Source organism: Acyrthosiphon pisum, chromosome A2 (assembly GCF_005508785.2).
Source record: "Acyrthosiphon pisum isolate AL4f chromosome A2, pea_aphid_22Mar2018_4r6ur, whole genome shotgun sequence".
Lineage (NCBI taxonomy): Eukaryota > Metazoa > Arthropoda > Insecta > Hemiptera > Aphididae > Acyrthosiphon > Acyrthosiphon pisum.
The window spans coordinates 100,415,732-100,431,274 of NC_042495.1; the positions used below are offsets into that span (position 1 = coordinate 100,415,732).

Genomic DNA, 15,543 nt, shown 5'->3' on the forward strand with positions numbered 1-15,543 from the left:
TGCCTCTATGGTCTATCTGTAATATTTGTATCATGCTGATGATTACATTTTTATTAGTTTATTAAGATTTTTTTAAGTATGGGATCCCTAAAAATAAATGGTCCTGGTTAGGTTAGTTTAGTCTAACCTTTAGGCTATTCTCAAAGGGTCTTTGGTGTGCAAGGCTGAGTGGCTGACCCTGATTAGGTACTTATAATTAAAAAATCATTACATTTTGAACAGCATATTTTTCAACTGCTATTGTAAGAATAATACAGGTTGTAGCAGAAAGACCTGACAGATGAAATTAATTTTCTTTTCATTAATATTAAAAAATTTTCTTTTATATAATTTATGGCCACTATTGTGCTACACTTATAATATTAAAAAAATATTTATATTTTTTAATACTGATAATAAAAGTTTTGATTCTATTTAAATTTTTTCAAAAAAAATAAAATGGCCTATTTGGAAGTCTGATTAAGAATAATTTTGATACTAAAAAAATTTATCATAAAACATTTTAGAATTTTTTTAAATACCAACATTATTTTGAGTAAATCAATTGAGAGCTTAATATAACTTTTTTCAAAATATTATTTTTCGGGATTTCCTGACATGAGTATATTATTTCTTAAATTATTTAGTAGAAAGCAATTATTATAATTGTTCTTGATTTGCTGCCATTGAATTGAAATATCCAAAAAATATTTTTATACCTACTGACTCCGTTAACATATTACCGACAAACAAATTGACTTGTATTATTACCATTATAGTCACAACTTCAACTCAATATTTTTGTTATGACATTGTGTTCTGTTTAAATTAGGTTGTTAAAAAATATATATTCTTTCTCAAATATGTCAGTTATGAATGAGAAGCTTTCATTAACGAAACCAAGTCAATACAAAAACTAAACAATACAATTGATAAAAAGTAATACTAAGACTATAGTAGATATTTCAAATACAATGGACAATATGTACATAATAATAATTATGTAACGGTGTACAATGCAAAATATTGGTATAAGCTAAAACTTTCAAATTTAATATGTTTAAATTATACATTTACTTGTACAATGCTTAAGTACTACCTATGTATTAAAACATACGTACATATTACGATCAATTTAAATTAACTTTTAAAATTTGTTACATATAAGTGAATCTCTATTTTTATAATTTTTTACGATTTTTAATATTGATTAAATTTATACAATTTGAAATTATTTTATTAATATTACCATAATCTTATTAAACTTAATTATGTTTGTTAAACAGTCCACGAATCCATTGAATGTGGTACTTAACTTCTGTAAAAACTGCGATCGAATTAGTTGTATTTGGATCCTTGATACTTACTACTCCAGTTAAATAATAAGAATCAGAGTGGAGAAAGCATAATCCTGCACCGCTATCTCCCTTACTCACTCCTTGTCCTGAAACTTAAATATTTCAGGGGTTAAAGCAAATATTATAATACCGTTTACCGTTATATGGATATTAAAAGTTATGATGGAATGACTGTTTAACGTTATATATAATTTCAACGTTATTCAACTTAATCGTTTAAACGTTTTAAAAATTTAAACGTTATGAAGCGTTTAGCGTTATCTGATGGATATAGCTTGTTTCCCACACAAAACAGAGTGATTGAAAAATATAATATTACAAAAATAACCATAATGTATATTTTACTAATAGTTATAATTTTATAAATATTTTTTTTTCTTTTCAGGCAATTATAATATGTTTCAATCGTTTATCGTTTCGGTTTAGTTATCTGTTATCCGTTTTCATTCGTTTATCGTTTAGCGATATGTTATCCGTTAATCGTTTCGATCGTTTATCGTTTACTGGTACGTCAACTGTTATTCGTTTCAATCGTTTATCGTTTACCGATTTCAATCGTTTTTTGATATGTTTAACGGTATATACTCATAAAGTTATAAAAACGTTTTGAAGCCCTGAAATATAATACAGTAATGGAGATATATAACAGTAATGGAGTGTTATTGGGTAGTAGGTAAAATATAGATATTAGATTTACCTTATTAATTTATTACGTAATAATATACATTCCAAATAAAAGGGTCTCTTCAGGACCAACAACCCGAGAAAAATAGGTTAAAAAACTTGATATGTCAAGTGAGACACATACTGACACACACAAGAACGCGTTCAGTCGGTGCGGTTCTCTTAAAGTAACTTTGGCCAATCACAACCCATTCTCAGAACGTAGTATTGGACATAAATACCGATGCGCCAAATGCATCAGAACTACCCAAAAAGATCAGCGCATCCACTAAAAACCAAATAAACCACAGATATAGGCATAGACAAACTGGTTTGAAACTCTAAATAGGCCCTACGCCGCCCACCCAAAGGCAATTCCAACATTGAAAACCAATTTAAAATGCGAATTTTGGAAGATGTTATCTTAGTGCATACTTATATGGTGGTACAAAGATACCGTGAAAATTGAAAGCTTCGAGCTATCATTATTTACGTTGATCAGTCAGTGAGTCAGTCAGGGCACATGCGAGTATATTATATTATAGCAATCCCGCCCCGGTGAAACACGCTTGTGAGTATGGGATCAGTATATTTTTAGGTGGAAATCCGATCTAGATTGTAGGCCCCACAAGGTGCGTACGTAATTACGAATGTTTTATTAACACGTTAATTTACACCGGGACAACGATCGAAAAATTAGCCTTGAGAATATTATTTTTACTAAGTTATAATATAATTTGTTTGGTCAAATATAATATAGGTACAGGTCTAACATTATATTCAATCATAACCAATAACAACTTTACAATAAACAAAAATATACTATTATTTAAAACCTAAAAGACTTTACTAAAAAATTATGTGTATGAAAAAAATTTCAGGTAGTCAAGGATTTTTGTCTTGTTCGTGTAAGGCAAGAACTTCTTGCCTATCAAGTAGGTGCAGAGGCGGACTTACCATTTTTCCACCCCTAGGCATTACAACACTAGCGCCCCGTACATTAGCGTGCTCCCACGGGGGGGGGGGGGAGTAATGTTCCATGAACTAAAACAAAACTATAAAAATTGTATTTAGGTATTTTTATACCAACTAAACAAATAAATATTAATACAATTTTGCATAGGTACATTTGTACACTTGTACAATAATTAAATCATTTTGCACCTTGACTTATGTGAGGACTCTAGTCTCTATAATCGTAATTGATTAGCAAATTTCTGAGCAGTATGTAGTATGCACTATACGGGAGACGGGCGACAGTGCCGCGCGTCGCGCGTCTTCGCAATATTTATTATTATTAATTACTTTATCAAGAAACCTGATTTCCAGAATTAATTTCAGTATTCTAATATTGTGGTGCCGAGTGCGGGGTGAGGCGGGTCATTCCACTAAGCACTGTGCGAGCTATCCCCCACCTAGCTAGTAGAGTGGCTTTATAGAATGTAGTAATGTACCCGGCGGCCCGAGGCAGTATATTTGACTGCCTTGGCTGGCGTTTTGCGCATGCGCCACTCACAATATTGTACGTGTGTACACCGCATACCCGTATACCACCTCCTGGGAATTAACACAGGCAAAGCCGGCAACTGCCTCGTCGAGTGTCGATGTCGAACCTCTAGCGGTGGCGGCGCAGCGCGGCGCGCGCTGGTAGCAGAATTAAACTCAAACGGCAAGGTTATTATAGCTTATAAATTAAAACGTTACTGCGACGTGACTACGTGAGCCATTCTCCAGTTTCATGCAAGTTGTATGCGTAAAAAATAATATAAAATATAAATTTAGGTAAATAGAATTATGAAATTATGAAAAATTAAAAAGTAAAAATTAACTAAAAAATTGCGCCCTAGGCCAGTGCCTTGGTGGCCTATGGGTAAATCCGCCCCTGAGTAGGTGCGCTTGTTTTAAAAATAACAGTCGATGTCACAATCAATCGTCATGTAAAAACATGTATAATAACTAATAAGGAAGACAAATATGTAGGTATAATAGGTCATAATTGTTCTTTAAATCAATCAATTAACTATTTTGTTGATAAAACAATATAAGAAATATATAGGTATAGTTTAATTTATGATTATTTAATAATACTTGAATTAATGAAATTTATGACCATAATGTAATATACTTTCGTCAAAATTCACGATCTGGACGAATTTCAATATCTGGATAATATATTATATAGTTCATGTAATAAGTAATTTCACTATGTCAATGCGGCATAAACATTTGATTATTGTCAACTACGCAATGTACTATCAATCATGACAAAATAGATAGGTATCAGGTATGATATCAACATAACTAATATTGGTCGATAACGCGCACCCCTTTCGCACTTCGGCAAGAACTGTGATGTAAGCATAGACCTTATACTAATAGACGGAACATCCAGCGGGATGCGGGTGGGTGGTGAGGTTTCCGTTACAGTGATATATATATATATCATATACAGTTATATACAGAGTATTGTATCATCTAGTGCGCATGTTCGGTGTACGTTGTACTACCTTGATCAGGGCCGTCAGACTTAGACACCGGAACTACAACCACGTTCTGTCTATTAGTATAAGGTCTATGGATGTAAGCCGTTCTCACCACCAGAGATAATAATAATAATAATAATACTATATGATATCGGAGAATGAATGACGTAATTTTTGTGGTGAGAGAACCAGTGAGTTGCGTATCACTAAGTTGATAACAAAACTACCTATTTTGTCATGCCATCAATAGCGCGTTAACGCAGCTAAACAGGATACTCACAATACGATTAACATAGAATAACCTTAAAAGCGTGGGTCGATGGAATTTCCTGGCACGTACGTCAAAGAATTAGGAAATCACACTGTCTTGTCATCAGGAAGGGTAGACTCTATGTAATGAGAAATCTGAATTGACCATTTTCAGACGTGTTCTGTCAAATTTAGTACAAGCACCTTCACGCCAGAACACATTTTTGGTTAATCATTTCAAAAGTAATAAATAACATAGGGCAAATGAAAAAAATAGTTGTCAGGATTCAGAATTATAAATAAATTGTAAAACACTTATTAAAAACTAGAATTGTTTATTTAAGAGTAGGTAACTAGTTATTAACGCCGCCTAAGCATACCTATACGAACACTATATTATAACATAATATAAACGGTGGTTCGTCCGCGGACACATGCGTTGTCCGGCGGTAACGGCAAAACAGCACAATTAATCAAAGTAACGGCTTTTAGAGTAAAGAAGAAATATAACAAATATAATACGGCTTTTATGAGTAAAACTAGTAAAACAGAAAAACTTACATCACGGCATTATGTGTGACCGCGGAGTTATTTGTCGAGTCCGGCGGTGGCAACCAAAAAAAGTGAAAACGGTGGCGGAGGCCGGTCCGGTAAGCCGTACGACAGTGTAGCCATATTGCCGTAATGCCAAAAATATAGCTAACAATTTATACTTAAAATAATTCTGACCAACCGAATTTTGGCCCAAGGAACTATAGAGTAATCGTATTATATTTTCTGCAACACTAATCGTTCGTTGTTTGAAGTTGTTCGAACACGAATAAAAGTTAAACATTAAATTTAAAAGTTTTGAATAATTAAATAAACTTTTTAATAACAAGTTGAATATTGCTGTCATTATTTTACTTCACCTATCATATTTACTTCAACCTCTGTACGCAGGATCACTACATTATTTTTCTCCACCAAACCTAATATTATCCACCTCACTCCTTATTTACTTAACAATGTAATATACAATTTACTGACTATAAATAAATTGTCGTCATATAAAAATATTATAGTTAAAGAATTATTACATAATTATATCATAATTATATCATAATTATATCATAATTATTAGATAATAATATTATAATTATCTATTTAGTATACAGTGTTCCAAATTTTATGGGACAACAGATTACAGCATGACATATTTAAATCAGGAAAAAATGGCCTAGGTATGTGAAAACATTTTTGAATCATATATGACTTAAATTAATTTGATATTAGGTAAATATTTTTTATTACCTATTAATTACAATGAGAAGGTTCGATGGGTAACTTTTAAAATTCAAATGGAAACCTAAATTTTTGAAATATAATTCGTGTATAGTTTTATTTCTAATGAATTTCGGCGAGTCGTTAATAATAAATTGAAGAACTATTAATATTTAAAAACTGGTTTTAATTTATAAAATGTCAATAGTGAATAATAATTTAAGTGCTTCCGTTATACGACTTAGGTACTCTGGGTGTTATGGTTATGTAGTACCTATCGGATTATTAATTGATTACAGACTATAGTATATAGTAGTCAGTTCAAAATGTTTATCCGTATTATCCTAAGATATTATGACCAATTGAAGATTATTTTATTCATGATGCTTTAAGACGTCCTCAAACAATTTATAATTTTAAAAAACTCATAACTCGCTTTAAAATTTAAATATAATAAAAAAAATTCTTCAGATTGGCTAGATAATCTTAGCTTTAAATTCATAAGAGGTCAATTCACTTTAATTTTGAAACTAACAAAGCTAAACGTGTTTTGCTGAGCGTACAATTTGCTATGTTAGACTTACACACTTGTAAGACGAAGACAACAAATGTCGGTGTACCTTCCTCGTGATTGAATTCATTGATCTGAGAACTGATGAGTTTAGAATTTTAGATAGTGATATGTAAACCACACTAAGTTCTATACTACAATAGACAAGGAACTCCTATATAATTTATAGATGCACCTCATCTTTGAATCTGTGATAAGCGCAGCTAGCGTCCAATAAATGAAGTTATGCAATGTATACTTTCATGATAGATAATTTTTTTTTCATTTCTATATAACGTCGGCCTAAGTTGCAAAGGGCGTATCTCCATCATATACTTCAATGCTATTACAATTCTCAGAAATCATGACATCGGAGAAACGACAATTTCTAACCATCGATTTTACGGAGGATAAAATTATTCAATTTCGGTTATATCTTTATCGTATGATGCGATTTTTTATTTTTAATTTTGATCACTAATTATCCCGAAATGAAAAAAAAAGTGGAGTTACGCTCATTGCGACTTGGGCTGACGACAATATTATATGTAAATATGTACACTGAGAGAGCTAGCTGTACATCTTCCTATGGTAAGCAGCTGGCTTGTGGGGAAACCTTTAAGCATCACTCTAAAGAGATTGAACCTGTATAAAAATAGGTTTTAAAATCATTGAACTAAGGTTAAACCACTGAATTCGGTTGGTAAAATCAGTGAGTTAGGCTTAACCGAGGTTTAAACCATGATTGTAAAACAGGCCCTTAGTCAGCGCCATATTTCTTAATAGATAAGGACATATTTTAAATCTATAAGCAAACTTGTATTTAGTAATGTTATGTTCTTTAAGTTAAGTTTGTTAAAAGAAAATAGTGACTTCATAATATTAATGACCAAATATTTGTTTACCCAATGTAGAACCGGCACAAAACTTATCAACGGTCATAAATAATTCAAATCCATTTGTATACATATTCCGGCAAGTACTATGGTCGATGTATGGTAAAGATGCTTCTAATAAAATAGGACTTGAAATTCCTTTTTCTGTTTTTCCCCAACCAACAATCTGAAAATGTAAAAACAGTTGTATAATTTCGTCCAATTATAATTATCTATATAACTATTAATCAATTTATATGTGAGTGTTGGGAATCAGTGGTGTCTGGGGGGAAGGGGTAGGAATTTGCCCCTTGTCATTAGCGGGCTGCTTTTGGAGCATTTTCGGCCGGGAACTGGCTAGTTTTGGGCCGTAAGCACGCAATCATAATTCATGTCATTTCTAAATAAAATGTTACCATGATTCGTGGCTCATACTAATACGTAAATAATTAAAGGATATCTGTATCCTACTATTTCTAATTATTTGGGTATGCATATTATTATAAATTAATTATTCTAATTATTAGATACTAATAGATAGCGTCCACCTATAATCGATTCGAACCATACAATTATATTATAATTTTATTGATTTTACAATGATATTTATTTTTTTTCTCCGTCATCACCTTTTGGGGTAGTAAAAATGCTCGATTTTCGACGTTAGCATATTTTATAGTAGGAAAGTAAATCTAGTTTGCACATATTTTTGGGAAAAACTGATTAAAAGGAGAAAAATTGTTGACTAAAAATTCTCATAATTTTTCAAATGAATGGGAAAAACCAAAAAAATAAATAAAAAAATAAAGAAAAACAGAGATTATTACGCAAAAATAGTTTTCTACAATGTCAATTTTGTTATTTAGTGATACTTTAAAAAAAATAAATGTAAAACAATCAAAAGAAATATTTACCGAATGTTTATAATACCATTTTCTATACACAATAATAATTTCAAAATATTTTGAAGCTATTTATAGGCAGAAGACAATTTCGATTTGTATTAGTTTTTTTTAAATTTTTGTCCATAAAAATGTTTTTGCTTGGTTGAAAAATTTGAAAATCTAATACAAGGCTTATTATAAGTTGTTGTAGATTAAAAAAGAAGTTGAGTGTAAATTCACAATACTGTGTCTAGAGTTAGACATTAATTGATGTTCACCACATGTTTTTATTTTATTATTTCCTATACACGAAAATTAAAAATGTTAAAAATATTTTGACTCATTTCGATCTATTATCTACAGAAATTTTCATTTTCAGATTTTTTTTAAACAAATGACAATACATCCCCCCCACCCCAAATTAAAATGCCCGTCTATGACACTGCATTAATGATCCATTTGTAAGCTACTGTACAGCACAGTGGTGCACACGTGCCTACTTTTTTAGATATGTATTGTAACATGCCAATATATTTATACATATTTTAGCAGAGAATTTTACAATATTTGCCCTTTATATACAAATGGAAAATAATGGACGGGTACAGTAATTAACTGTAACTATTATTACTGTAATAATATTATTAAAATAATACTAAAAACAAACCTTTCCTTTGTCTCCATTGACCACATTGTATTTACCATTCCAATCGACACAAACAGGTGAAACACCATTACTAAAAGAAACTCGGTCTTGTAACACAATAATTGATATATCTTCAGCATAAAACCCATTAGCTCCATAATAACCTTCTTTCAGGTGAATTGTTTCCACCTGTATAATTGTTTCAATTTATATCATTTCATACCAATTTTTTTTTAAATTTTTGAATTATTATTATTAACTTACATTTATTATTTGAGTAAATTCATTGTCAATTATCGTAAAATTTCTATCATATTTTCCAACAGCGATTTTGTATAGACCATCCGTTACTGATATTTTCTTAGATAACAAAGCTTTTTTCCAAAAACAATGAGCCGCTGAAAATTAAATTTATATAATTTCCATTCTTTTTTAAATATATCGTTGAATGGTTTTACCAGAAATGACCAAATTTGGTGCTATAATTGATCCTCCACATATCAAGTCATAATTGGTTTTTTTTTTATTTAATTGATATATTCCAACATTCCAAGATGCCGTACCAACAAGTGCTTTTTTACCATTGTTGATCAACACTTGGCTTATGATATATACTCTACCGCAATCTAAATAATATTTAAATATAAAATATATAAACATTAATAATACGCAATAATATCTATATAATAATGACAGCTTACAAATTTACATCAAACGGTTGTGCATAAACAACAATTATTAAATACAGTTATAATAAATTACTAATTATCCATATAATTATATAAATGTGAAATGAAAATCTATTTACAGCCTAAACTCTGGAACTACTAATCAGATCTTTTTGATTTTTTTTTTTAAGAGAAAAAGTATTCTCGGAGAAGGTTTACATGAAAGAACATTTTAGGAAAATCCACCGAAAAAGTGGGAAATCTGGATGTCAAAAAAAGAACAGTATCACCATCTGTCCAGAAAAATATACACCAAATAATAAAATAAAAATGTAGTTTGTTGTTGTAGATTAAAATAATAATAGTGTATATTATATTGGTTGCTATTGGTCAATCGGGCATTTTGGTGATTTGTATTATTATCTTTTGTCAATATATATTATATAAATGAATTTTTTGTGGATAGATTAGACCGCCTGGAAGAAGATAGGCTAATTTAAAAAGTGTTGAATTTGTTTTTGTTTTTATTCATCGGATTTTAGTACAGCTAGGTTAGGATTGGATTTTGTATTAACTGATTATAATGTTATATTAATCCACCGTAGGCGGAATTAAGTAAAAACGATAAACTTAGTATAACGTTGATACTTTAAAGTTAAATCATACACTTACGTACAAACAGCGCGAGGTCCACGATCTACCGAAGGTAGATTGAATACCCGATAATATTATACTGCTGCGAATCAGATTTTATATTCCGGGGCAGAAAAGTTAAGATAAATTTTGAACACCATACACCGAATATTAAATAACGAATTGAACAAAGTTTGAGTCATATAGAGTTAGTACATTTAACGGGTATCGAACATATAAGATATATTATAAATAAGATACTAATGTTTATATGTTAAAAATACAATTACTTGGATTACATCTATACAGTTGCTTATTCCACGTTCCATTAGCCTGACAATTTAATTCAAGCGGAGTATCTTCTTGTGAAATTGGTGCAGTATAGAATGGCTTACATGATGTTTTTGCTATTGTATCAGGTATCGATAAATTTGAACAATTAGTATACTTACCATTGTGACTACATTTAATATCTAAACTATCTGATATTAGAGATGGACACATTTCTATAAAAGTAAACGAATTTTAATTAAACAATAAACATAATCATAATATTTTATACTTTACCTATTATATTATTATATTTAAAAATAAGTAATTATTACGACATTTGAGTGACTATAGTATAGAAAACTTACTGAAACACAATTTCTCAGTATTCGATAACCATTTTCCTTTTCCTCGACAAAATCTAAAACCTATGGGATAAGCCTTATGATATCCATGTTCACACTTCTCAATAACAGTACGATGACGTTTAATTAATGTCCCATGAGATAAAATCTCATTAGAACCTTCATAAGAATATATAACTCCTTCGACAGTTGGTAAAACGCATGAATTCTCTGTAAACTGTCAAACCAAAATATTATTGAATTATTATTTTTATTATTATTATTATTATAAATTATTTTATTTTATTTTTTTTTTATTGATCCTTAAAGCTGGCATCTATGGCCATTAGCTGTTTGTAGGGTTGTATTGTGGTGGTGGTAAGGTTTGAAACGGTGTGTTATTAGATATGAGTGTTTGTGTTTGACAGAATTTTTAAGTGGGAACCCCTAGGCCCTAGGTATCCACCATGCCAGGGTGGTGGATGGCGGTCTTTCTTTCCGGATACCGTGACTGCCCGAAGAGAAATGCAGCCCGTACCGGGATCGAACCGACGTCAGTGCACATTGCACCCGACTCCTTAGTCCCCTTGGCCACTTCATCCCTCATAATAATTATTAATAAATTATTTAAAAGAAATTATTACTAAAAATAAATATTCTTTCTTAAGTATTATAGTTTTGAAGCAGAAGAGTTCATTTAAAAATCAAGCTAATTCAAAAAATTTAAAATTTAAATTGATAACTATAGGTTGGTACCAACAAACAAATATATTTACGTACATGTTTGTTTAAAATTCCACGAATCCATTGAATATAGAATCTAATGTCCAAAAAACCTGCGATTGCACTGTTTGAATCTGCAATCCTCATATTCAGCATCCCGGTTAAAAAATAAGAATTAGAGTGTAGAAAGCTTATGCCTGCTCCACTATCTGCGAAATCTGCTCCATTTCCTGAAAAAAAAAAATATTATTTTATACATATGACACAAAATAAACATATTTTTATTGTTAGGTATAAAATAGTAGGTGCTAGCCGTAAATCCATTACATAAATTATTTATTTTTATATGAACGCTATTCAACTTTTTATAATTTAGTGTTTAAGAAATAACAGTACACATAATATTAAAGTAATAAATACTTAAACTTAAAAACCATAAAAGAAGAGGGTGGTGCGAGTGATTGTTTTTTATTATTATTTAAAAACATTCTTTTTATAATTGTGACATTCATTGCAAAATTGAAGAATATTTGAAATTGGAGAAGATTCCCTAGCAAATGAATGGACTCCTGAAGAGAAAAGTGAAGTTAGCACCCCGACTTTGTCGTATTGTCCCCAAACTAGTACCATATTTTTGCAAATTAATTGCAACAATTTGCAACACGGGAAAAAAAATTGCAACAATTTTTTAACGCCAGGAAAAATAAAATTCGATCGGGGTGCCAAATTCACGTTGCGCCCCGACTTTGTCGTATCGTCCCCAAACTAGTACCATATTTTTGCAAATTAATTGCTACAAATTTTATTACGCCAGGAAAAATAAGATTTGTTCGGGGTGCCAAATTAATTAATTTAATCTTATCAGTTTTTAGGACTTCTTAATTTCACCACTATACGCTATTTTATTTAGGGGTATTAAAGTCACGCAGCCCCCATTTTATTCGATCAATTCCAAACCTTCGCTTATATTTTAGAAATTTTTCGATGGAAGTACCATTCACTACCACGTTAACACTAATATTTTTTTACAAAAAGATTGTCATAGTACTGATTACGATGTGTAAATAAGTAATATTTTGACTAAGTCAGAAATTTTTTATTTTTATCTTTAATTCTAATTTAATGTTTTGAATAACTATGACTCACTGATCGTGCAAATTTAGATTTCACAATTTCACCACGTTTCAAAAAAAAAAAATAAGTATGGGTGTATTTGTTTCAAATAATTAATGCATTTTGTTTATAACGTACTTTGCTACCTATATTTTTTTAAGTAGTTAGTGTAAAAGAAACTAATTTTCTCAAATTATATGTTTCAAGTCTCTGGGGGAATCCATCCCCCTCATTACCCCTTTAATTACGCCCCTGTACTATATTGCAGAGCGAATTCCAAATTTTTAGGGTTCCGTAGCAAAAAACGGAACCCTTATAGATTCGACATGTCCGTTTGTCTGTCCGTCCGGGTGTCACAGCCACTTTTCTCCGAAACTATAAGAATTATATTGTTAAAACTTGGTAAGTAGATGTCTTCTGTGAATCGCATTAAGATTTTCACACAAAAATAGAAAAAAATAAATTAATTATGGGGATTTCCCATACTTAGAAATGAAACTCAGCATTTTTTTTTCATCCAACCCATACGTGTGGGTATCTATGGATAGGTCTTCAAAAATGATTTCGAGGCTTCTAATATAATTTTTTCTAAACTGAATAATTTGCGCGAGAGACACTTCTAAAGTGGTAAAATGTGTGCCCCCCCATAACTTCTAAAATAAGAGGATGTTAAAACTAAAAAAATATATGATGTACATTACCGTGCAAACTTCCACCGAAAATTGGTTTGAACGAGATCTAGTGATTAGTAAGTAGTTTTTTTTTAATAAATAAAAAGTAAATAAGTAAACAATAGTTTATTATAATTCACGCGGGGCGTAGCTTGATCGGTAATGAGTGCGGAGCGCGTGGGGGTCAGGTTCCCGATTGCGCTTATCTGAGCGGGTAATATTATTATATAAGACTTCTGCTGGACCTGGTGGTGAGGCCAAAGTTCATGCCGGCCGAACGAAACGACTTACTATTTATGTTACTTGCTGCTACGGAGCTCTTCGTGTTCGAGTCCGACTCGAACTTTGCTGCTTTTTTATTATTATTTTAAACGCTGATGTATTGTACACGCACCAGAAAGTGGTCAATGTGATTTCCCCTTCAACGCCCGTCGCCACCAGTCGTCCATTGTAAAATTTGGAGACAATACGGTAATGAATGGCCGATAGAACTTTCAAATGTTTTGAGCTATAGTCACCAAAAAATATTCAATACAAAATGGTTCACTCGTATCAACGACGCATTGATACTATGGCGTTCAATGTTCAAGAAAGGATAATGTTTCAATAACCAATTGTAAAAAATATTGTCTTGTATTTTATAATATAGTAAAACGATTAAAAGTTTTTAGCATTGACAACGGTGTGTCGGTGTGTGTTGACGACACATATAACAGCAAACAAATTATTATAACGCTTCAACTGTACGTGTTTTTCTTATCGCATTGTTTTGACGGGTTGTTACTTGCGTGCTGTGTTTCGTTTAGTTTTCCTATTTTTTATGTAATGGCATCGTCTACATTATAATATGCAGATTTCTATAGACAACAATAATATTAAGGGCTAGACTTTAACGAATGATAACAATATTATTAAATTAAAATTAAAACGATTCTGTTCTCATTTGCAGTCCAGACCTCCTTCAGTCGCATGCTTGTGAATTGTATTCAGTTTTTTAATTGCTTATGTACTTTATTATAGTTTTTGTGTTGTTGTTTTTAATTTAATTTTAATACATCCTAATTATAATGGTAAGTATTATTAGAACTATTTTAAATTACAATAGTACATATTATTAAAATTAATTTATTAAATGATACAGCTATAATGGCGATTAACAGACCACAATAATTTCATATTAATTTTTGATTTAATTTTCGTGTAACCTAAAGAAGTTATAATACTTAATTTTTAACAATATATCTGATATGATGATATTTTTATATAAATTATTATAGTTATAAGTTAAGATAAGTGTTTAATTTGTTCAATATCCGTCTATAATATAGTAAGTTACTTTACAATAGATAATATGATATTTGTTTGAATATTTTTACGTCTGAGTAAGTAAGTAATACATTTAAGGCAATTTACAGTTATAGGTGGTTATTCTAAAAATATAAAAAATTATACTTAGGTATGTACTACTCTTTTAAATAAAAATATAAACAAAATATCTATCCTAACAAAAGAAGCTAAAAGAACCTTTTTAATAATTACGTTTACGTATTATTTTTACCTTTGTTATATAATATTTAACGCTTAACTATATAGATTTAGTAGAGTTTCTAAATCGGAATTTTGGTGGGGGGTAAACCACAAGCGGAAGTAGGTGTACAAATATTAGGAAATACTTTGGAAATACTTGAAAATACATGAAAGTCTGTGAAAGTACATGAAAATACTCGGAAGTAGGTACATGGAACTATGGAAGTACGCGGAAATACGTGGAAGTACGCGAAAATACGCGGAAGCACTTGGAAGTACCGAAATAAAATTATTATTATTCAAGAAAACATCTTACCCGCATTTGTTGTCTTAGTCTTACTAACGCATAATGTATGTATTTATAAATATCTGGACACAATAATAAATAAAGAAACAAAATATAAACGAACTATAAAAAAAACGCATTTCCCACCCTAGCGCTCGTCGGTATTTTATTATTTTGTTATCGCTCAGCGAGAGTGTGAGACATATAAATAGTCTTCGTAATAATATTACTACGTATACACGACCTATTATTACTATTACCACGTAAACACGACGTGGTATTACTATTAGTACTATTACTATTACTATTATTTATTTATTTATTTATTTATTAATAAGACGGGCGGAAGCCCAGTTTA

The 15,543-nt window shown here is 30.6% G+C and overlaps 1 protein-coding gene across 11 annotated transcripts in view; it reads right to left on the reverse strand.

The window, feature by feature from the left end:
- LOC100574854 overlaps positions 1–15,543 on the reverse strand; it is a 276,000-nt gene that overhangs the window by 153,657 nt on the left and 106,800 nt on the right. For 5 of the 11 annotated variants that reach the window (XR_003839396.1, XR_003839397.1, XM_029489187.1 and 2 more), the window contains 7 exons: positions 11,646–11,818; positions 10,890–11,103; positions 10,542–10,757; positions 9,409–9,576; positions 9,215–9,348; positions 8,972–9,139; positions 7,451–7,607 (listed from right to left, as the gene is read on the reverse strand). Coding sequence is in view for 9 of the 11 variants with exons in the window: in XM_029489187.1 (XP_029345047.1) it covers positions 7,451–7,607; positions 8,972–9,139; positions 9,215–9,348; positions 9,409–9,576; positions 10,542–10,757; positions 10,890–11,103; positions 11,646–11,818 (1,230 nt within the window). In the remaining 2 variants the exon portion in view is untranslated. Of the gene's footprint in view, positions 1–895; positions 1,430–1,698; positions 2,290–7,450; positions 7,608–8,971; positions 9,140–9,214; positions 9,349–9,408; positions 9,577–10,541; positions 10,758–10,889; positions 11,104–11,645; positions 11,819–15,543 lie in introns of those variants that run through there. The other 6 variants (XM_029489189.1, XM_029489193.1, XM_029489188.1 and 3 more) reach the window with 6 other exon arrangements.